The sequence below is a fragment of the Leptonychotes weddellii genome, chromosome 14 (assembly GCF_054177405.1).
Source record: "Leptonychotes weddellii isolate Sample4059 chromosome 14, ASM5417740v2, whole genome shotgun sequence".
Lineage (NCBI taxonomy): Eukaryota > Metazoa > Chordata > Mammalia > Carnivora > Phocidae > Leptonychotes > Leptonychotes weddellii.
This window is the reverse complement of record NC_138382.1, coordinates 7,556,587-7,580,644: the sequence shown is the minus strand read 5'-3', so window position 1 is coordinate 7,580,644 and position 24,058 is coordinate 7,556,587. Positions and strand designations below refer to the sequence as shown.

Below are 24,058 nucleotides of genomic sequence, written 5' to 3'. Positions count from 1 at the left end.
GTCGCACGTGCCGAATTTGTGAGAACAAAGGTGTCCGTGCATCATGTTTATGATGCGGTAGGGTCTACAGGGCCGGGTGTTTCTGGGGCCACCCTCTACTAAATCTAAAAGTCATGCTCTGAACAGAGTACTGGGCTCAGTACTCCCCAAAAGGTACCATATGGGTTCTTAGTTGATCCTGTGGCTGAAATAAGTTTTATACTTCCTATCCTTATTTTTTCCCCTCGTCCCACCCCTAAATTGCTTTTACCTGAAATACGGTTCTAATTTGCCTTGTCTCAGTTGTATGAGCTCCCTTCCTTCCTTCTTCCTCTAGGTTTCCTTAGGTAGCTTCCTTACGCCATTAGGGGCAAAAGAGCACCTTGGTTCGTTTTCGCAAAAGTGATCTGAAGTGGTTGAATAAGAAACCAAAAAGCTCACTGTACTGAGAATTTGGTTAATGGTGGCTCCTGGCACTTGCCCTTAATGGCCAGCCCTGCCCATTGCAGTGGCCAGCTCCCAGGTGCCTGACGAATGAGTGAAGTAAGAAAGGAGGGTCCCCTGAATTAATAGGTCATCATCAGTTGATTGCACCACAGTGAAAAAGAAAAAAAAAAAAAACTATGCTTAAAAAAACAAAAACCTTTTAGATCAACTCCCCTCTTTCCTTGAATATCTGAGGCACTTGTTAACAAAACTATAAACTTTGTGAATCGATACGCCATCATATACAGGTATTTTCATACATCCTGGGTATTACCTTAATAACCTCAGAATGGATAAGGATTTTTGGAAAAGGCTCCTTGTCCCTGGTGAGGGCGAGACGGAACATGCTACCTGTTGAAAATGCTGTAAGGTCTGAGGCAGGAGGGAAAGCTAGCAAGACTTCACTGGTATTGTGTGCTGTGTTGAGGTGGTAGGAACATGTAGGAACCTGCCGTTGGGTTTGTTTGTTTCTTAAATATTTACAGAGTCTGATTCCCCCACCCCTTCCCCAACCCCTTGACTTTTCTTTTTTCGGTTGTGGAGAGAAGCACATCATGCAAAATCGACTTTTCACCATGCCGAGTGTACATTTTAGTGCAACCATCACTCCTATGTACTGCAGAACTCGTTCATTATCCCAGCCCGAAAGTATACACTCCTCGTACACCTAACTCTCCACTCCGTGCCCGGCAACCTCTGTTCTTTCTCATGTAAGTGGAATCAGTATTTGTCCCTTCGCTGTCTGGCTTATTCTACCTTGGGAATTTGGTTTTATGCCGATTTATCTAACAGGTTGCTTTCGGGGATGGTAATGATCAAAAACCTAAAATTTGTCCCAAGCCCCAAGTCTGAAATCCTGTATCCAGAAGTGCTACGGTGTTTATTAAACCAAGTGACTAAAATGAGGTGGCATTTTGGGCAAGAACTCCATGTTCGATTTGTTGCTGTCATAAAATTAAAAAAAAAAAATTCCTATTGTAAGAAAATTTCCCGTACGTGAAATATTAAAGTTTGTTAAAAATCCACTTTTTTGCCACTGCTACTGCTGGTAATCTGGTTGTCTGGGGGATCATTGCCTGTCTTACTGGCTTCCAGGGTCTGGGCAGGGATAGAGAGTGGGTTAGCCTCCCAGCCTCCCCTAATGTTAGAACCAAGTTTAGCAGCGTGTGAGCGGTCTTCAGGAGGCAATGTGGTATTGACGTGTAATTGTCTTAATCCACATGCTTTAATGCTTAGCCCTCCATCTGTAGCCCTACCCCCACCCCAGCAGTATTTAGGATCCTCTTCTGGAATCTAATGCAAGTTCCTAAAGGAGAAAGATACCCTCCCCACCCCCCTGGAGAGCAAGAAGACCTTGTCAGTGGGCAGAAAACAGTGATGTTTAAACATCCGAGTTAGGTATGAGAATACGGAATCTCCCATTTCCTATCCAAGAAATTTCCTATGCATTGTCTAGATGTCTTTAGAATTGCTCCTTTTGATTTTTCTGAAGATGGTCTGTTCCGCCGTTGGGGGGGCTGTGCCCCTGTGTATGGTGGGCTTGGAGATCCCGAGTGGAAAGGCAGCCACAGCGAAACAATACCCCGGGAGTTGCCTGTGGCTTTTGTTTGCTTGTCCCTGTTTACCTATTCACAGCCACGGATCCTTTCTGCTCTGCTGTGTGTTACTGAGGTCAGGTGTAATAGAGCCCCATTGCAGCATGGGTTAAGGACACGGATCATGCCGACTTTCTGTACTGTCCGTCTTCCCCTAAAAGACCTAGCGTGTGTCAGGATGACAGAGAGGGGCACGGACCAGACCCACGTGTGGACGATTTCCCGGTCGGGTCTGCCATGTGCTTTTTTTGCAAAAGCTGCAAAAGTGTTCGCTCTCAAACCACTTACCCTGCACAACGGTCTCCTGCATTCTGTTATCAGAACCTACGCGCTGCTTTCTTAGGAGCTAATTGAACAAGGAGCCAGTCTGTATCTCGTTCTTGCACATCCTGTGTCATGAAAATGTATTCTTCCAAAAAAAAAAGAGAAAGGAAGAAAGCAAGAAAAGAAAGAAAGCGAAAGAAGTGGGGTGGAGGGGGGGAGAAAAGGTTGCCATCCAGTGGAGGAAGGAGTAATTCCCAGCTTCATTCAGGAAAAACGCAGGCTGGAATATGCTTAACTATTTTAACTTGGCTGGGGATTTTTATCACCAGAAGGGTTTTTAGTGACATCCGGAGCCAAGCGGGTGCAGTGTGCCTTTAAGGAAAGAAGTGCCTTACCAAACTTCCCTGTAGTTGTATCTCACCGTGTGCATAGGGAAGGAAAGTGTTAATTTCTTATTTGTACACTTTTTTTCCCCGACTTCCTTCCTATTCACTTCATTAAATCTAGAGGCAGTTCAGCATGGGAGCCGTCTGTATGTTGAATTAGGGCTCGCACTCTTGCGCAACACGTCACCAGTCGGAAACTGGGGGTTTGCTTCTGTGATTTATTTCATTATTGTGCTGGTAAAAGGTTTGGAAGGGCATTCTTTTCGGGGTAGTACTTTAGCATTGTGTAGCAATTTTTTTTTTTTTTTTTGGTGACCCCCCCCCCTCCCCGCCTAGCACTGAGTTGAGTCAGTTGAGCCAATTTGATAAATATTTTTTTAAAAAAATAAAAGAACAGTTTTAAATTTCCATGAATAATTTTTACTTCCATGCAGGAGTAATCTTACTCTACTTCTTTAAGTGCGAAAAGCACTGGGAAATATTTAGTGATTTGATTTCCATTAGAAAAAGACCCTTAGAAATCCCTGAACATAAAGTACTGCATATGGATGTGTTTGGGGTCTTTGGGGAGGAGGGAAGATGCTTTGTAGCTGACTGCATTCCTGCATAAAACCTTAATTTAAGGGGAATAATGGTCAGTACTTTGTGTGTTTCCTTTTGATTCCAAAACCTAAATGTAATACGAATCTGCACGTATTAGCTAGCAATTGTCATAAACATTGTCTCCACTAGTTCTTTTTGCAATTGAATTTGTTTTCGCTTCTTAGCTACTCCCAGATTTAGAGATTGATAAATCCAAATACCACGAGCTTATGCTTTGTTCCGTTTTTTTTTTTTTCCAAAATTAAGGGGAGGGGGTGAGTTTAGAGCTATCCTTTTTACGACTTCCCCCTCTTCATGTACCCCACTGAAAAAAACAATGAAAAATTTTACAGCAGGAAACTGAAAGGGAAGTGTCACAGTTCGGGATTTTCTTTAAGGAGAAAGAATGACATTGTATTAAAATGTTTGAACTTGAGAACATGCACATTGCTTTTACTGACATGGATTTAATGAAAAAAATTCTTTTATACCAAAAAAAAAATCAGATTGCTCCAAAAACATGCAGCCTATTTTTTTAAAGCACTAAAATGACGTTTAAAATACCAAAAAAAAAAGCTTAAATTGTTTTTAATTTTGTAAAATAAATTTGAATATTAATTTGTTTTCTTATTGGCTTAATTGTGAAAATGAGAGCAAGAATCAGAAACCATCTGAGCTAAGAAATCTCTAATTCTGCTGCCTGGAATAATAAGGGGGAAAAAATATGATAAGTAGTTGTCAATATTAAAACAGGCTGAAGGAGGAAGGCTTCGGGCCTTGTAGTAGGTAGAATGAAACAGCAGATTTGAGTATCCACAATCCTTTCAGTATTAAATCTTCAGTAAAATAAAATTACTTGTATATGAAAACATAGCCTTTCCCCAGCTCTCTTTTTTTTCCTGATCAGCTGATGAAGAGACTAGCAGCTCGCTGCTTTGCTGGCTTGTTAATTTTATCCCCACTAACTGTGATTTCCGATAGCCGGCCTGCTGATAGTGATAAGGTAAATATCCTTTTTCGTTGCCGTCTTGAAGATTCAGTAGAACTACATCCCAGGCATGTGTAGGTGTGTAACACATCAAAAGCCGGTGTTCTCCGTATTTCTGTGTGCAACTGGGTGCCTGAGGAGAGCAGTACCATTAACTGTTGACAGCCTTGCATGCTGTATTTATTATTAGCATGTTCAGTCTCCAAGATTTGCGGGACAATTTCCTTTTCTTCATCTTTGCTTAGCTGCAGTGTGTTTATAGCTGTATAGTGGGTGTCCTGCTTTTAGGCAAATGAATATTAACGAAATAATGTGGAGCTTTTTTTTTTTTCTTCTATTTTCCTCATAACTCATCAGATCTCGCCTCCTTCATAGTGGTTATCTGAACACTGTAGGGTCGTGATGGAAATTGTCTTTTGATTATTAAGGCCTAGCCTCAGACTGTCCCTTAGGATTCTTGTCTGTGTGCATGTTGCTTCTATGGGTTTGCACATTGGAAAGATGCACAGAAAACCTTCTTTTAATCCCACTAGCATTTTTCACATGTCAGGTTGTTTTGTGTTCTGCACCAGGTTTTCTTCATAAAACCTTTCTTTTTCAGGAGGCATTGTACACAAGTGAAAGAAATTATGTCTGAGCTGTAATCACTCTTTATATTGATTGTTATACTCACATGATCATAAATATTAGCCATGTTTGGTGCTGTGGAGAAATGAAGGTAATTGCTTTATGATTAGGGCTCTTTCAGCTACGAGAAAGGATTGATTAGCATTTGCATACTGGAAGCAATATTGAGAGGCAGGAGAAACAAACAGCAACGTCAGTTATTTTGTGTGAGAAAGCAGTCTTGAAATGTAATTTAAAGGTTTTTTAAAAAAAATTTTCTTTTTAATGGTCAAATGTCTTTTTATCTATTTTTTTTTTCATTGCAGTTTTTTTGTATTTTTCTTAAGTTCTGAGATTTACCAGGTGGTGGGGGGGGGAAGAAAGTTTAAACTTCTGGGTCTGTCACATGGATCTTTTTAGCCATTTACGAACAGGTTTCTCTTATACCTGGTTGTTTTTATAGCTATTTTATTATCTCTCTGCATTAGTGCTGCTGGCTCTGGTTTAAAGCAAGCGTTTGCAGGTAATTGGAAAAAAAAAGTATTTGTTGTTTGTGAGTGTGTGTGTTCTTTATCAGATGATTTAAGTGCGTTTACCCAGGAACGTGGCTTTGTACTTCCTGTTTCCTTGTTTACCAATTGCTACGTTAGAACAAAATCTGGATGGAATTCTGATTTATGTTGTGAATTATGAGTAAATTGATGTAAAACCTCAAAGATGGGTCAGAGCTTATATGATTGTAAGGATGTATTCTTAGAGGGATTTTTTTTTTTTCTTCACCCACCCCTCATTTTGTTTTGTTTTTTACCATTCCCCGCCCCCCTTACAGTAATGAGGCAATTAAGGTCTTTTTCTTACATCGAGCTAAAATTTCATTTGGATTCAGTTATCTTTCAGAAGCTTTAAATGTATAGCTCTTTTTGTATCGTCATTTCTTCTCACTATTAGTGTTTCCGGCTTTCAACATATTTTGTTCACGGATTAGACGTGGTTTAAAGACGCATTGATTCAATATGGTGGTCTTTGCTCTTCTTACCTGACTGGTTACTGTTAACTTCTATTTTTTATTATTTTATTTCTGTTAGTTTAATTTTATTCTTACTATTCAGGTTGGCTTTTTAAACTTTCCTTGGTGATTCTCCTGTCTTGAATTTTCCTCCTTCATTCCCTGTTACACTAGGCCATTGAAGACGGCAATTTGGAAGAAATGGAAGAGGAAGTACGGCTCAAGAAGCGAAAAAGACGAAGAAATGTGGATAAAGATCCTGCAAAAGAAGACGTGGAGAAGGCCAAGAAGAGAAGAGGCCGCCCTCCAGCTGAGAAACTATCCCCAAATCCCCCCAAACTGACGAAGCAGATGAACGCCATCATCGATACTGTGATAAACTATAAGGACAGGTGAGTGTTTCACTCCTACCCCTTGATCATCTTCACCAAGAGTACGGTTGATGCCACAGAGCAAGATTTAGGAAGGTGCGCGCTGGGGTGTTAAGGCTCTTTCTAGTTAGGTTTCACAGCTCTTGCCCCAAAGGTGTCCGCAACCTTATGCCAGGTTCACAATGGCTGCCGTTGCTATGTAGGATGCTGTTTTACTGGCTGTTATTTGAGATATTTGGAGACAGGAGTTTAGGTTACAAAATTAAAGCCTAAGCTGGAGGACGAGTCTTAAGGATCTCTGAAATACCATCCTTTTGGTAAGGATTTGGCATGGTAGCATGAAATTATACTTTTGGGCTGAGTTGTTAGGGAGAGAAGAATCCTAGCATACTTAAGGTAAATATTTCGTGTCAAGACTCTGATGAAAAAACCAAACAGATGCTTCGTCAAAAATGCCGTTCCTTCTTTCCTTCCAACACACTTGAACGTCTGAGTGCTTGTTTCAAACCCTCTCCTTCTTCGTAATGATACTACTTAGACGTGGCATTTCAGCAGATGTAGCTCGTGTTCGTGGAACTTTTCAGTGTAATGTTGAGAAATCTGTGCTGGGCACTATTATCCCCAGACCTGTGTAGGTCAGCCTGATACAGTAGATAAACTAGTTGGGCTACATTTTGGGTAGTTGTTTTGGTTTCTGCTTGATAGTCATGTGATGCAGTTTTCATAGGAAGAGCACATCTCGTTCCAATTAAAGAATCGATAGGAAACAATTAAACACTGTATTTCTCCGGATGGCATAGCGGCATTGATCAGTTTTTGGTTACTAATCTTTTTTTTTTTTTTTTTTTTACATTAACTAGTGTTGCTCTGTACACCTGGGCGTGTTTAACATGAATAAGTTGTGATTTCAGTTTTTCGTTGTGACTTAGTGCATGTTTTATACCAGGAAGAAAACCTCATTATAAAGGTGAAGTAGTATAAAAAAGAAAATACTTTCCACCCAGAGGTTTTATTGTTAGGTCTTCCTTATATTATCCCTAAGGAGTTTCCGGAAGTGGTGGAAAGTGGCAGGAGGAGGTGTGTGTGAAAGAGTCAGAATTTCATGCCCCTCTTTGTGTCCCAGATCTTTTGCTTACTCTTTTTACTTTTTGTTTCTTCTTTTTTTTTTTTTTTTGGTTGGTGGTGTTACTTTTTCTCAAGTGCGTCCCCTTGCATATTTCGGAAGTGGTGACAAAGAGCAGTCCCATTATATTGGGTTTGGAAAAGCTGCTCATTGACACAGGGGAATGACAGCCATCCAAGGAATGAAAATTTGGCCACAAGTCCGTTTCTTTGACCAGAGTGAACATGCAGATTTCTTTGTAAACCAAGAGTCCATAACTCTGTCAAGTTTCTATCTGTCCCCAGTCCCACCAATAGATGTGCCACAGGCAGGAATGGTTTCCAGGAAACCAGCTTGGACAATGATGCCTTATTTGATCAGCCCCTGGTGCAAGGAAAAATAAGTCGGGTCACTCTTGCATATGCCACCAACGTTTTTGCCATTGTCTCAGGGGAGGGAGCATCTGTCACTTTGCCCAGGTGTGCCTTGTTGATGACCTGCTGAGTGAGTCTAGGGCCCAGGGAACACTGAGACGAGCCAAGAAGAGGTTTAGAAGCTTGGCCTTTTATTCCAGGTGACGGCTCGCTCCTCCTTTAATGGTGTAAAAGAGGTCACCAGCTGGTGGACCACATATTGCCAACAGATTGATTGATTTTATCGTTCATGTTGTTGCGGTGGGGGAAGGGAGGACAAAAAGCAAGCAAGCAAACACATGAAACTGGCGAGATTTTCTATCCACTTCAGGTGTTTTCCATTCTTTCCGAAAAACCTAAAGATCTTGCTACGTTCTACTCAGGTTTCCCTAAGGTCACGATTGGTGGCAGTGGAGATGTGGCCAGCCCCTCCCCACGGGCTCTCCTGCTCTGGGGTGCCCCCACTCCCCATCACCTGCTGCCACCCTTCCAGTGTGGAATGCTGGTGGCCCTTGGTCATCGTGCCTTTCCCACCTGCTGGCTCCATAGCCTTTTGGGTTTATGACTTCCTGAAACACCTAGCTGTGGGCTGACCACGCTCCTCAAAACCCCCACCGAATGTGAGGTTCCATCCCTTAGCCCTGAGCTAAGCACAGCCAGGTAGCTGACGGCACAAGGCGCCTGGGTTCAGCTACCGTGTTTGAGTCTTGACTCCAGCGTTTACTACCTGTGGGGCACTGGGGCACCTTCCTCAACCTCTCTGAGCCGGTTTGCCTCATCCACGAAATGGAAGGATTGACTGTGGCTGCCTCGAGAGGCATTCCGTGAGTTTGAGGAGTTAATACAGGCCAAGCGGGTGGAGGCGTCTCATTGCTAATAATCAGCCTCTCCGACTACTTTTAGCTCATCAGGTGGGTAAAGGGAGCTCGGAGCCCTTGAAAGGAAGTGTCCTTGCTGATAGAATTTCCATCCTCCCTCCCCACCCCCCCGAAAATAGAAAACACAGTTTCACTGGGACTGATTATGGAGCATGTCTCTGCTTGTATTGTAGAGGGAAAGAATATTTGTATATTTTAGCATGCAGACTTTAAGTACTTTTTTTTTTTTCCTCCCCATTCTCTGGTTTCAATTACTTATTTAACCCTTGCTTAAAAAGTACCCTCCTTGGGGCGCCTGGGTGGCTCAGTCATTAAGTGTCTGCCTTCAGCTCGGGTCATGATCCCAGGGTCCTGGGATCGAGCCCGCATTGGGCTCCCTGCTCTGCGGGGAACCTGTTTCTCCCTCTCCCTCTGCTCCTCCCCCTGCTTGTGCTCTCTTGCATGTTCTCTCTCTAATAAATAAACAAAATCTTTAAAAAAAAAAAAAAAAAAGTACCCTCCTAAGGCCCATCCTGTCAGCTTCCACATTTGGGTGCATTCTAGGGAGCACGTACTCAGTCGCTGCTGCGTGTTTCATGGATTGTTCGTGTTAGTAATCTAGAAAAAGCACAGATTCTGAATATTTCTGTGTTTTATTTCTCTTACCCAACTTGGTTCTCAAGTAGGAGGCTCTCAAATTAGGCGGGCCTTAATTGGATACATTGTCATATTTTTGTTGGTTTTAGAAAATACTGCTGGGAAATGTACCCACCCCTCCATGTGTTGAGATACCAGCACTCACCTCCCTCCTATCACCTCAGCCAAATGTTAGGGCTCTGACAGCCATACGGATTAGCGGTGTATTAAATAAGAACTGCCATCTATATTCAACTGATATATAAGAATTAATTAGCTCTCATGAGACAGTTTTTTCAAAGTTCTTGCATGATTCTGGGACAGATGTAGCTTTCTTTTTTATAAAGAACTAGGATAATTTAAGCATCTATTTATTCCCTTTGTTTTCAGTGCCAGGCCTTTTTTTTTTTTTTTTTTTTTTTAAGGAGGGTACTTTTTAAAACGTGACCCCAAAGAGCCAGTAATTTTGTGTGATTCACAAATGTAAAATCCTTCTGCAGTAATTGCTATCGGAAGGTAGTACTTACTGGTCAGCTATTACTCGTTCCTATCCTTTTCCCTAAATTAAGTAGTATTTGTTTTGACTTATATTATGCATTGTTTTCTGTTTCTGTAGGAGGTTTTTAAAAATCCTGTTGTAAGATTATGTAATAGTTAACCTCAGACTCGATTTCTTTAAAAAAGGGATTCATCCTACTCTGCATTTGTAACCCTTTAAAACTGCCCCTGGGATGAGATCTAGAACAAGGTGGTGAGGGGTAGGGTCTCCTAGAGAGAGCTGTCCCAAGTCGAGAGATGTGGCTTAGAGTTGCTTGGATAAGGGAAAGATTCTAGAGGGATTCAGGGTTTTAGCTCTCCCTGGTCCATCTTCCCATAACCTGGGTGTGTCTCCCACACCACGTTGGACAGACCACCATCCATCCTGTGTGTGGACACTCCCAAGAGTTAGTTCACTGTGTTAGGGGGCAGTTCATGACACTGAAGGATACCTCTAAACACAATAGTCATTTCCTATATTAAAATGGATTCAGCCTTCTGTCGTCTAGCTATTTGTTCTCCTTGGATCTTCAGAGAGTAAACCTGTTCCTCATTTCAAGAAGAGTCCTTTGTGAACAACGTATCCACCTCAGGACGTTCTCCTTGAGGTTGAAACCCCTCCCTTTGCTGAGTGATACCTAGACGTGCACAGTTCTGGTCCCCTTCCTTGGGCACATCCTGCTTTCTTAGTGTCCCGTTGAACATACAGCATCCAGAATTCCAAAGGTATTCTGATGGCTAAGTACAGGGTGGTTAGCTTCCTTGGGCTGGATACCAATATTCTGTTACCATGACTCAAGAGTGTATTAACGTTTTCCAGCAACTCTGACACAGACTTAACCTTTATGGAACATGGGACTTGTTGAAAAGCTTCCATTCCCCAAAACATGCAGAAAGCTCTTTTGTCACTTGATGCTGCCAAGGTTAGCCTTCAACTAAGCATTTGATTTTTTTTTTTTTTTTTTGAACTGTATCTACTGACTTCATTCTTTCCCCGGTCAGTTCTGTTTAACTGATTCATGTTCCATCTTTCTAGTCTACTGTTAAAACTTAATTTTTAGGCCTTTTTTAAAAATGGCTCCTAGTCTTAAGGTCTTTTTCTTTTTCTTTTTTTTGGTCATCAGAACATTTGTTAAAAGCTGTTGTTGAGAAACTTCTAAAGGGCAAAGGACAGTCTCTATCCTGTGCCCCCTGAAAAATCACTTCAGGTTGACAGGAATCTAGTAACCAGTAATCCCTAAAGTTGATTAACCGTCTGCAAACTCACAGTGCTATCATGTCATGCACATTCATCTATCCTTTGCCAAGGCTATCAAGAAAGGCTAAAACCAAGAGAGAGCACATTCGTGGCCTCTCCAGTCTATCCACCTAGAAACCCTGCCGAAAAAATGAAGCGAGGTTAGCCTGCCAAGACTTTATCCAGGAGACCCCCTACTGGTACTCAAATGATGTTATTTATCTTCCCTAAATAGCCCTGTGGCATCTGAATAATTTCTCCTAAAATTTTTTTTTTTTTTTTTTTTAACGGAGGGTCCACATCAAGCATAGCAGCCTCGAGTTTCCTTTTTCATTTTGACATGGGGACACCGACACTCTTCTCGTCCTCTGACTCCATTTCTGTTCTTTGTGATTTCTTAAACATGATTAGAAGCAATCCACACACTCCTTCAGGATGTAACTGGTTTGCACCTGGAACTTGGACTCATTTGAAGTGCCTTCCTGTGCTCCACCGACTCCCCCATTGGTAGCTTTTGTTCAACGTTTATCGTGCTTTGCTTTTCAAATCTGAGCATTGTTCTCATCCCTGAAGGATCTGGAAACAAGATGAGGTTTTGTCATTTCCTCGCTCCCTGACCATTGTTTGAGGACTGTAGTGGGAGCATTCCAGGAGGACTGGCCCTGCTGTCTGCCAACAGTTGGGACTTCAGGGCCAGCTTTGAGGACGGACGCAGGGAAGCAGTGGGCGAGGCAGGAGATACCTGTCTGGCCAGTCTGATGGTGGATGAAACCCTGGCCCACGGTGGGAAGTAGGGGCAGGGCTGGTGACCGCTGGGCTCCTTCCTCCCTGACACTCTTGAGGCTCTGCTGTCCTCCCTGAACAGGGACTGTCCTCTTCTTGCCGTGAATTTTAAGAAGCCTCAGTTGACATGTCTGAGAATGGTGGAAAGTCTTGCCTTGTTCCGAATTCTAGCTGTCCTCAGTTGTAGAAAATCATTCATTCATCCTGGAAATATTTATGGCATTCCTCCCTTATTTCCAGCCCTGTACTGCAGAATAGGGCCAGAGGGTAAAGAAAAAACAACAGCAACAAAACAGAAAAACCCTCAAAGTACTTACCCCACTGGCTCACCACACATGTGTTGGAGGACATAGTCTTCCTACCACATGGTCTTCCTTCCAACAGCTGACCGACCAGGGGAATTTAGGGAAGGGAGGGATCACGTGAGCTCGTTATAGGAGGACACAATGACATTTCTTGTGTTTAGGGTCACTTTTAGGAAGAAAAAAAATTACTATCATTATAAAGACATTTACCCTGGGAAAGGAGAGGTAACATTTCATTTTATTCCATTACATTTTAGCACCTTTCCACAGAAAGACTGGGTAGACCTCCAACCTTAGGACAAAGTGTCCTCGTTTACCTCCTCTACACCCCAAAGTCACCTGTAGCGTTTCCCTCCGTTTGAGGAAGGCCGAGCTGCTGGCTTGGAAGGTCCACGTCACATCAATCCATTCTCCAGAAGGGATGGGCTCCTGTTAAAATGTTGCCTTGTTCCAAGGTTTCCTCTCAAGTGCTTGACCTGAAGTGCATTATTTACTGGGGGGAGAAGGAGGGAGGGAGAGGGAGGGAGAGGGGCTCTCCTGCATAGATCACCACCTGGAGGCTTCGATCCAGGGTGGACTGTTCATACCACTGTTCCTGCTGCCCCTCCAAAATGGATTTGTAGTAACAGAGATGTTTAAAACCAAATCCACATCACTCTATTCTTTGAACTCTTTTTTAATTGTTGTTTTGGTATTTTGTACCTTTTTTCTTCCCCCACCTAAGGTGATCAGATAGCTGGCCTGGGTAGGTCTGTCCCCTTGTACTCCTTACCTGAATCATTCGAAATTATTCTGCCGGGATCTCTTTTGTTCCGAGTCTTGCATCCCCTGTGATCTCCAATCTTCATTAGTTTCAGCTCACAGAACCTTGCTCATCGTTCTCCGAATTATTTACATCCTGCTCTATAAACTAAGATAGCATTTCTTGTTGCCACGTTCTCTTCCTCCATCACTGCAGGTCCTGAGACACCGTGGTCTGTTTTTCCTCTCTGTCCCCGTGGTTACCATAATCACCAACCCAGCATCCCAAAGGCACAGTAGAAAAAGCGTTCCTGACCCCATGCCTATTCCTGATACGCACTCAGATACCAAGTTCCCTCACCACACACACAAGCATCTGTCCTGGCCACCCTGGCTTCTGTGTGGCCCCACACGCTTCTGCAGGAGGCCCTCCCCTTGGCTGGCCTGACCTGCTGCCTGTGTCCCCTGCCTCCCGTCTGCTCCTCGTCCTGTCTCTCTGGGGTGTGTATCTGATCCCGTCTCCCTGGTAACGTTGCACAGCTTCCCTTTGCCTACCGGATGATGATGATGATGATGATCCAACTTCTTAGCACGGGAAAGGTGGTCTTCCATAGTCCGGCCTTGATGACCTTCCCAACTTCGTCTTCTATCATGTCCCTTCCTGTTCTCCCTCTTCTTTCAGACATTCCAGCTCATTCTCTTTTTTCCCCACCTCTCTGCTCCTCCCAGCATATGCTTTTCCCCCCCTTGCCATGCCTCGAGCCCTCCTAAGAGCCAGCAGTGGCTCCAGGAAGGGATTTTTCTAGGCGGCCCCACGTAGGCGCTGCGTGCCAGGGGGTGCTGTCCTCACCTGGGGTAAGGTCTGGATGGGAGGGTAGTTTCTCCTGCAAAGTCTCACGCCCGGTATCTGCTTTATTTGCCATGGCACAAAGGGACACTAGTGTAGCAGGCTCAGGATGGCTCAACTGAAGCGGCTTCCCTAGAGGCCCGTGGAAGGGCCAGAGACCTCAGGTGGTGGCTCCTGGTCCTTTCCAGTCGCAGGGACTTACTTGCAAAGACTAGAGGTCTGGGAGGCAGAGCCAGCTACCCGGGTGGTGTCCTCTGGAGTGCCGTCCTACGGTGGCTGCCTCCACATCGTGCGCTCCAGCTCTCGAGGTAAGTCCTGGGGCTAGGCTCGGACAGGGGCAGGTCACAGCTACTCGGGCGAGGTCACGCCCCCCGCCCCCCTCCCCCCCCAGCCAGTGCTGCCTTGTACTGCTTCTGGGCAGTGGATGGACCCTGAGCCCTAATGCTCCCCTAGAACAGGCGCAGAGGGAAAGGGCATCGGCGTTAAGAGGCATTGACGTGTTGAAGAGAAGCAGGAAAAGTCTCAGAGACGTGAGGAAATCCAGGAAATCGTTTTTTGGGGTTTTCCCCCATTTCCGGAGAACTGTGGTTTTCTCCGAGTGTGGTTCCGCCCAGGACCTCGCGTGGTCTCCCCCCAAGTCCCCTGAGTAGGCGAGGCAGGTGGGTGAGCGGGGTGAGGCTTGGAAAAGTGAAATGCCTTCCCCCAAGGTCACCCACCGTGGCAGGAAGAGCTGGGCCGGGACTCGAACCCAGGTCTTCTGACGCCGGTGTTCTTTCTACTCTACCACAGGTGTAACGTGGAGAAGGTGCCCGGTAATTCTCAGTTGGAAATAGAAGGAAACAGGTCAGGATCCGTCTTGTATCCCCTTGTCTCTGAATACAGGTATCCCCTGGCGCAGCGCACAGACCGACTCCGAGGGAGCCGGCCACCCATTTCTCCGCGTGCCCGCCCCCCCTCCCCGACGGCCCCCGCTCGGGGTGGGGGATGGAGGCGCACGGATCCTCTAAACCGCCCCCCCCCCCCCGCCCCAGGGCTTTCGAAGGTGTCTGCGCGCGCTTCAGCTTGGGTGCACCCGCGCTCTAAGTGCCCTTCCCCCTCCCTGCCTCACCTCGGGGACGGGCTTGCGGCGCTTCCCCCTCCCACGCGCCTCTGTCTTCACCCCCGCGGGCCTCCCCACCTGGGGCTGCCTTGGCGTGGAAGCTTCCAGAAGGGCGCCTGCGGCGGTGGCGCGCGCTGGGGTTAAGGGCCGCGTGCGGAGCGTTGGCGCCCCGGGTTGGCTGCTGGCCTCACGTGCGCCGCACCTGCCCCCTGGTCCTGAGCGACCCGAGCCAGGCCCTTTGACCTTCGTGTGCCTTTGCTTCTGGGGGTGGAAAGCAGAAGTGCTTTCCGTCTAGAGGTTTCGGGAGAATGAGGTGATGTTGTTCGCGTGGGAGAGGGGCGACGTGCAGGACTTCCCAGGGTCAGGAGCTTCTAGTCTTACTCGGAGGACGTTTTTTCTTTCAGTCAGCCTGAACTTAAAAACATAAATAAATAAAATTGGTATGATGCTTGACTGTCCCTATTCCATTTGTGTCGGTTGACCCAGTGACATCCTTTAGCGCGTTTTTTCCCTCGCTAGTGTAGGAAGCAGCGTAGGGCCAGGAGGAAAGAGGCCTTGAAGCTGCTTCTCTAACGCATTCCAGAATGAATACCTATCCCCAGCCGCGCAGATAAGGCGATGAAACGTGGGAATGATTTGTGCCTACCCGTGTCTGTGTGGGGGTGGGACTGTTGTGCAAGATGGTTGATTTTTTGTTTCTTATTTCTTTTTTGGTAATTCCTGTTGGTGTTGCGGAAACAGGGTTCAGCCCTGGAAGCCAGACACTCTAACCGCGGTGTGTACTGCGGGGACCTCAAGAATTGTGTTCCGTTCTCGGCATCAGGAGACCGAACTCAGTCTGGATTTACAAATAACTTTGACTTTATTAGTTTGGTTACTTTAAATAAAGAAGCAACTTGGATAAAAGCTTCCACCACCCCTACCCCTGCCCACCCCAACATGGAAAGGAGGCTTTATGGTCTAAATGGGGTGATGTGGCTAAACGCCCAACCCGGTAAACAAGAACAGACATAAGCTCCTCCCTCCTTTCCATCAAAATGGTCGTGTGACCGTGGAAAGTGGATTAATCGCAACTTTAAAGAGTTTTGCAAGCCTCCCATGTCATGTCTGGGCTTTTCGTGGAGGTGATAGGGCTGTATGTAGTTGGGACCTAGATACATATATTTTTACTGAAGACACATTTAAATTATGATTTCCAGAGCCATAGCAAGGGGCTTGACATTTCCTCTGTCCCGGCTCTGGAGTCTTTCTCGTCCCTTACTGTCATGTACGCTGCTTTTTTCCATACACCCCAGTTTATGATGTGTGTTGTTCAGAGCTTGTATTAGGATGAACAGAATTTGAAAGTTCTTTTCATGTGTTCAGAAGCACTGACCATTTTCCATGCCAGTCTCTGTGCGAGTACTGAGAATGGGGTAGAAATGAATCCAGTGGAATGCCTTAAAGCGTAGTTGGAAGAGCTACGAAGGAAGAACACGTACCCGGTATGAGTACGGTGTGTACGGGGAGGGAGGGGAGGGTCGCAAGTAGCGGCGAAGGCATCGGGTCTACTCGTGTGCAGAGTGGGGACCCCCAAGTAGACCGCAGGGGTGGACGGCAGAGGCACTCGGTCCCCTGTGCATGGGCCACCGTGGTGATAGGGAAAAGCAGGACTCTCTACCGACCATGCGGATCCCAGTAGGACTGGACCCCGCAGGGCAAGGGAAGGGGGCAAAGCGTGGGACAAGGTGGTGGGTGTGAGGACAGAGGTGACTTCCCAGACGTGTGATTGACAAGACTCCAGAGCAGACCGGACGTGATAGAGAACTATAGATCACCCCGGGGGTCTCTGGTAAGTGTGGTGCCCGTCACAGGAATGCAGGTGGAAGGACAGGTGGCGTGCATGCGCACACAGCTGCCCTGCCCGACATCCTCCCTCCCAGGAAATCCAGTTTCTCTCCAAGGCTGTAAACTGCCCTTGAGGTTGTGATTATGTTGCTAGTATTGACTATCCCTTCAGGACTAGCCAAGAAGCTCTTTGAGATGAAATTTATTTTTAGCAATGTTGGCACCAGACATTGTGTCTTTCTTTAAATAGGGGAGGGAGGCTAGGACTATGGGTCTCGGGCGCAAGCACTTTTGCATATAGTAGCTCTAATTAGACGAGAAATAGTAGTGTGACCAAGTGGACACACTTGTAGAAAATCTTCATTAGGGCGCCTGGGTGGCTCAGTTGGTTAAGCGACTGCCTTCGGCTCAGGTCATGATCCTGGAGTCCCTGGATCGAGTCCCGCATCAGGCTCCCTGCTCGGCAGGGAGTCTGCTTCTCCCTCTGACCCTCCCCCCTCTCATGTGCTTGCTCTCTCTCATTCTCTCTCTCTCAAATAAATAAATAAAAAATCTTTAAAAAAAAAAAAAAAAAAAAGAAAATCTTCATTGGAGGTGAAGAGCCTTTCTTCCTGCATTGGATACTTGGGGCTCAGCCTCAGGGCTGACAGTTTATCTTGCGTAGCTGCAGCCTGGTGAGGTCGTGGCCTCATGCATTGTCTGGGAGGGTGCTCCCCAGACTGGGGTCCTCAAACTCCAGTCCTGTAGCTTCTTGGAGATCCCCCGGTGGTGCAGTTAGAGGCTCTGAGAAGTCTGATCAGAAGTAACCTATTGAGGTTCATTCCAGTGCATCCCAAACTCCTTCGACCAACAAAACCCCCTTTTCCAGGGAAACCCGTTAAAAATCCATTAAGCTTGTGTTCCATGGAGCACACTTTGGGAAATGCCGACCTGGAGCTCAGGAGTTGCATTTCGTCCAGGGAGAATTTGCTCAGGGAAATGTGGATTTCAGTACTTTATTTTTCCCTCATGACAAATACTGCTACTTCTCACATGTTTAGTAGAAAAGGCTACTTGGACTCCTGGTGACTTGACACTTATTTATGATGCTCCGCCAATTATACCCACATAAAGCAGTGGGCAGCCCACAAATAAACTTAGCCTGTCTGCTTTCCAAGGCGCAGAAGGCCTCCCGAGGCTTCCAGGGTCAGTCTGGCCGGGGAGAGCAGGGTCTCTGCCTCTCAGAGCTGCAGACCGATACCAACATAAATGACCTCTCTCTGCGGGAGGAGGAGGAGTCCCAGCTGGATAACAAGGCGGGTTTTCTTACAGGCTGATAGAACGGTCTTTAAAGCCACTCTATAAGCATTTTAATAAAAAACGGATTGCTCTGAAAGATGGCAGTTATTGGGCATATATGTTCTTGCATATTCATGGGGAGAAAATCTGCCTCCTTCCTTAGAATCACACGTCCTACATCTTCCTTAGGAATTTGCTGAAATAGCAACTCAGGACAGAGCAGCCCTCCGGTGCCCCCCTTTAACCCACCCCTCTAACAAAGTGACACATGGGACTTGAGGCTCAGGTGGGGAGGCATTTGATTTTGTTTGCCTGTGACAGTGTTGTGCTTTTGAGTGTGGTCACATTTCAGCCAAAAGCTTTGAAGTGTTTTTACCATGACGAAGTAGAGACAAAGGGTCGGATCCCAGAATAAAATACTCCGGGGAAGGGAAGGTGGGTCCTTGCCTTTTGAAAGGAAGGCTTTCTTTGAGTGCTGTCCAGGTCTTCAGGATGACGTGACCTAGACTGGTGAAGTAGCTGACCAAGGTCACAGGTGGACAGGTGTGCAGTTAGGATTTGATACTTCTACCTGCTCTTAGGAAATGTCGGGTGAGAGGAAGGAGGGAAGCAACCAGACATCCTGGGTCAGTATTTCTAAAAGAGTCAAGGGATAGGTGATAGATCTCAAAGTTTCCTCAAAATGCTTGTCTAAGCAAGGAAATCATATTCTCAGAATCCCACGTCCTGACAAGCACCTTTGATTTGTAGTAGTAAGTTTGAGGAGAGAAACCTGAAGAAATAAATAGGAACTTAACAGTATAGTAGATTCTGAGGATTGTGATACATTATAAATTTTATGTAATTATTCTCTTCTACTGTTCTATTTATTTGGCTTTATTATGGTAGAATTAAAAGGTGCCAGTTGGTGAAAGTTGGTCATATACCCCTTAGATATCGTTTCCCCGGAAAAAAATTAGATTAGATTTTTGACTTAGAGCATGTTTTCAAAGAAGGTAGCCCAGTAAAAGTGTTTGAGACCTACTTTATTTACGGATAATGATATGGTTCCAAATTACATTAGAGTGTAAATCCTTCCGTTGAATCAGAGTGCATTGTTGTGAATATTTATTTATGCTCTGGCATATCTCCTTGTGGTCCTTAGTTTATGACTTTTTAAAAACCTAGTTGTGGTTGTACTGCTTTTACAGTTTGATATCCTGTGTTCTTTTATTTACTTATTTTTACTGAAGGTCCTAGCAAGGATTTCTCCCTTCTTCAAGGCATCATCTTTGAATTCGTAATTTCAGACTCTCTGGCGTTCTGTTGTCCTTTCCCCAGCACACGTTCTGGATGGTTTCAATTGGTTATTCTAAATAATGCTGTGGTGAACATCATTCATGTATGTATGTGTCTGTTATATGGACATACTTCTCTCACACACGTGTGTTATTAGCCTAGAGTGGATCACCAGAAATAGAACCACGCAGCAGGGTATAAACCTTTGCTGCTTTTCCTACTGAGCTGAGTGAGCCTTTTATCAACTGCTAACGTCGGGGCGCTTACCTTGCATTAACCTGAAGTAACCTTATTTCTGTTGACACCTCAGGCACCTCCTGTATCTGCCGTCCTAACACAACCCGTGGGGTGATTTGTACCCGCCACGGCTTCCACTGCCAAAGGCAAGCTTACCCCAATCGCATTCTGTTTTGCCATAACCTCCCGTATTCTTCAGGTTTCCAAGCTTGTTAGGCATTATCGATCAGTTATCGATCAATACTCCGTAAGACTCAGGTGAGAGATCTCAGTAGTGAACACGGAGCGCAGGTGCTTCTCACACCTGTTTCGTGCCTAGCTCGGGTCTCGGGGGGCTCTCTGGGGTAGGTGGGGTGCTACTGTGTTTCAGGTGTATTTTTATGTGGTTTGTATGAAACCTCACCAGAATCTGACCCTGAAAAGCAACAGCATGCTTTCACCTACTGCCCTCCAATGTTGATCCAATTTTTTTTTAAAGTTGTCATCCCAAAAGATTTCCTGTGTTTGATTCCATATTGCAGTAACTTTTTTTTTTTTTTTGTAAAATCCTTGCAACCCCAAGTGGGTATTCTAAATCATGACATCATTGTTTTTTTTAATGCAGGCATGATAGGTTTTGTTTAGTAAGTGTAAACATGGGGCTGTTTCAATGTTAGCTAAATTCTCTTTTTTCAAAAGTATCCATTATCCATGCTTGTCAACAGATCAGCCTGGGCAGGTAAAAAGAAAATCCTAAAACAAAAAAAAACAGAAACAAAAACCCCTCACCCAATACCTTATCTTCTTGGTTTGGGTTTACAGGGAAGGCAGAATAGCCAGCATTTTAAAGGAGTCGGTCTCTTAGCTAGCGTCTCCGTCTTGTGCCATACCTGAAATGTAATCAGAGGGCAAGCTGATGTTTATGGGACGTTCTTCACGTATGCTGTCATCATTTTAGAATACCAGGAGTACAGACGTGAAAGTCGCGCGCGTCCTTTGGTTTGCAGAAGTAAGGGGAGAGAAGGGGGTTCCCACGTGAAGCCCAGCAAAGTAAACCTCACCTGTGTGCCTGCGTACCCATGTGTGTGCACACACACTTACGAACAGTACATTTGGGGTTTGCAAACCACCATTCCCGCAGTGACACAGGGGACCCTTACGTCTCACACACCCTGACATTGGGGCCACGTGTCCCTGTGTCCATTCACCTCTGTGGGGAGGAACCCCTGGTCTGCGGTCGGCCAGCACCTGGAAACTCTCTGCAGTGCGCACGGTTATTTTATATTTTAGGTTATGCTCCTCCCCCACCCAGGTTGTTCCTTATTGGGGTCACGTTTCCTGTTCTGTGATAGATCTCTGTATGAGATAGATCTGAAGTAACGGACCATCAGTGGAATCCTTGTTGGGAGCAGGGAAGCGGGTATCGCTTCGGTCATGGGAAGCAGCACTCTTCCAGCAAACAATTTCTTACAGTCCTTAAATTGTACAAAGTGACATAATGGAAAATACCTGCGCAGGGGGGTAGGTTAAGCATTTCAACAGAAACAGAACACCTTCTTCAAACCATTGTACAATTAGTCCATTGTTCTGGACTTAAAAAAAAAAAAAAAAAAAAAATTTCCAGCCCTGGGGGGGGGGGAAGCATTTGAAAAGGTATGTTGAAAAGCCTTTGCTCAGCTTAAGTTTGAAAAAGAAATGCCAAGAATTCAAAACTGTCAGACTGTTTCACTTCCTTTTTAATTTTTTTTAACCTTTAATTTAGGGGAAAAAAGTTACTGTAGTGATGTTGGTAGCAAGTGGTTCTACTTTGATGCATTCTTTTTTATTTGAGAGAGAGTGTGCCCACAAGTGGGGGGCAGGAGGTGGGGAGAGCAGAGGGAGAAGCAGACTCCCTGTTGAACAGGAGCCCAACATGGGGCTCCATCCCAGGGGTCATAACCTGAGCTGAAGGCAGACGCTTCACCGCCTGAGACACCCAGGCGCCCCTACCTCCCTGCATTCTATAGGTCACCTAAAGCTGGATGTCGTCCTGACATTCCTGCCCAAGCTGGTCATCAGAACCACTCCTCCAGGGCGCCTGGGTGGCTCAGTTGGTTAAGCGACTGCCTTCGGCTCAGGTCATGATCCTGGAGTCCCGGGATCGAGTCCCACATCGGGCTCCCTGCTCAGCGGGGAGTCTGCTTCTCCCTCTGACCCTCCTCCCTCTCATGCTGTCTCTCATTGTCTCTCTCACAAATAAATAAATAAAATCTTAAAAAAAAAAAAAAAAAAAGAACCACTCCTCCGACAGGGAGGGGGATGCTTTTGGCCGCATGTAAGATGTTCCCACCCTCTTTGGAAAAGAGGCAAAAAACAAAAACAAAAACAGGTACATTGAAGAATTAAGTTCCGGGCAGGGAGGTACCAAAGGTTAGTTTGATAGTAAGAATTTCTTCCCATTTGCATGGAGAATGGGTTCTTGAAGTATGGTTGGAGGCATGGAGGCTGGAAATGAGTAAGCAAGTGGGGGTTGACCACGATCTTCACGGGCACACAGGAAAGAAGCTGTCATGACGAGAAGAGTCAGGTCATCAGTATAGACTGGGTTTGCAGGGAATGAGCAGAGGAGGGCTTTGAAAGCCAGACCGAGATGTCTGTATGATGATCGCACCAGCAGACCACAAGAGGTCTTTGCCAGTAGCTTCCAGGTCTTCTGTTTGCCCCCTGTCCTCTGTCCTCAGGGAGATGGGAGAAAGGTAGCAGGACAGGAATATTGAGTCGAGTGAGCCCTTAATTTTTAAACAGGATCAACAAAATTTTGTCTTATTTTCTGAGTCTCAGAACGTTCAGCTCTCTCCTTTATGAGCACAGCTAATTCTGGACCTGTCTCGTCACAGGGTCTCGAATTGCCACAACCTGACTAAGAGCAGGGACATCAGACCAAGATTGTTTGGGCCATTTTGCCCCCATTTGGAAGCGCTTTATCACGTTCTTGGTGCAAACAGCTTATTTCTTATTTCACCAGTTAGCACAGTTGAAACCGAGAGTCCGTCCGTCACAGGTGTACAAAGCACAGATGTCCTTGTAATCCATCAATAGAAAAATGACACCATCTGTTGGCAATGTACAAAATGACAGCGTGAAGATGTCACTGAGGGTCAGGTGTTCAATCTGAGATTACAAAGAGGTCTGACTTCCTGATTGTCGAGAAGACACGGATAGAAATAGAAAAACTGATACCTCTAAATTGCCTTCCAGATACTCCTTTTCAAGCAGGTAAAATGTGTGTGTGTATAAACCTCAGAATGGTAGGAAAAGAGACAAAGCAGACATTGTGGGCCTGTGGTGAAGGTGATAGTCAATAAACCAGTTGTCGTCACATACTCTGTGGTAATAATTTATGGAGGTACAAATGCATCGATCAGCCCGGAAAAGGGGGGTAGGGGTGGCCACAGGGTGGGAGACGCTCCTTGGTTCTTCCCACGGTAACCCAAAAATCCAATTCCCTGTTAAGCTGCAGGCTCTTAAACCCCTTGTGTGTGCCCCTGATTTCCATATTTGTGAGGCTCCTGTATGTATTAAAAAAAATAAAGCCAAGACCCAGCATAACAGAAAAGCTCGCCCATTCCTTTGACAGAGGATTTTCGGTTAATTTATGCAGAGGCCCCTATGCTCTTCAGCATCGTCCCCACTGGTTGCTAAGCAACCGTCTGAGTTACTGCGCATGCCTCTTTTATGATAACTGTCATTATGAATATTTTTTAATTACACAACTGGGACTGTGGATTAAAACAGCATATTGTCCCTCATTCTTAGCCACAGCTTCTAGCATGCTTGCACACTCCTGGACTCACCTTCCAGAATTTACATGGCAGGGATTTAGGTTTATTATTATTTTATTATTTTTTTTTTTTTTGGTAGGTGTGCCTTCACAAAGGAAGTAGAGACTGCATCGTAAGGGAAGCGAGATTTTTGTGAAAAATGACTCCGCCATACCTCACAGGCTGCCATTGGATGTGGATAGGCCAAATCAGATGTTAGAATCCCGAACCTAAATTATGAATATCTTTGTTCCTGTAACCGTGCCTGCTTCCAGTACTCTTAAGTGATGTTAAAAGCTCACAGTGCTTTAGAGACTGGTTTTCAAAGTTACAAGTCGCGAAGCATTTGCTGCTATCGAATGTGCTTTCAAATAAAGCTACCACGGGTTTGAGGGAGGGTACCGCACTAATCCCAGACACACGAGGCATCTGCACGAATAAGTTAGTTTTTTCCTGCCCAAGTGGCTCCGTACGCACACGAGAGCAGTTAGGCGATCTGAAGGGGCTCCTCTGGCAAATACTAATAAAGGTACGCATGGTTCACAGCGTGTAAAATACTCTAAAAGGAATCAGAAAAGAAAGACACACAAAGGCTTTTCATTTGAGTTTCCGGAGTATATTCTAACATACTACTTTCTAAATATACAGGGAGTTTGAAGACAAAGGAATATGGAAATAAAGCCATTGTGTTTTGTTTTGTTTTTTTTTTTTTTACCAACTCAATTATTCATTTAAAAATGGAATTGTTGGTTGAATAGGACGTTTTAAAGATTTCTGTCAAAAAGCAGAGCCACGTTCCCTCCGAAGGAGGAACTCACAGTGGACAGAAGTGGAGCTCT

General features: G+C 45.2%; 1 protein-coding gene across 3 annotated transcripts in view; it reads left to right on the top strand.

Annotated features, from left to right (window-relative positions):
• The window catches only part of SMARCA2 (SWI/SNF related BAF chromatin remodeling complex subunit ATPase 2), a 133,493-nt gene that overhangs the window by 85,748 nt on the left and 23,687 nt on the right, over positions 1–24,058 (top strand). Inside the window, exons 23-24 of one of the 3 annotated variants that reach the window (XM_081802798.1) lie at positions 6,067–6,284; positions 14,511–14,603. In XM_081802798.1, the coding sequence (XP_081658924.1) occupies positions 6,067–6,284; positions 14,511–14,603 (311 nt within the window). The remainder of the gene's footprint in view (positions 1–6,066; positions 6,285–14,510; positions 14,604–24,058) is intronic. The other 2 variants (XM_081802799.1, XM_081802800.1) reach the window with 2 other exon arrangements.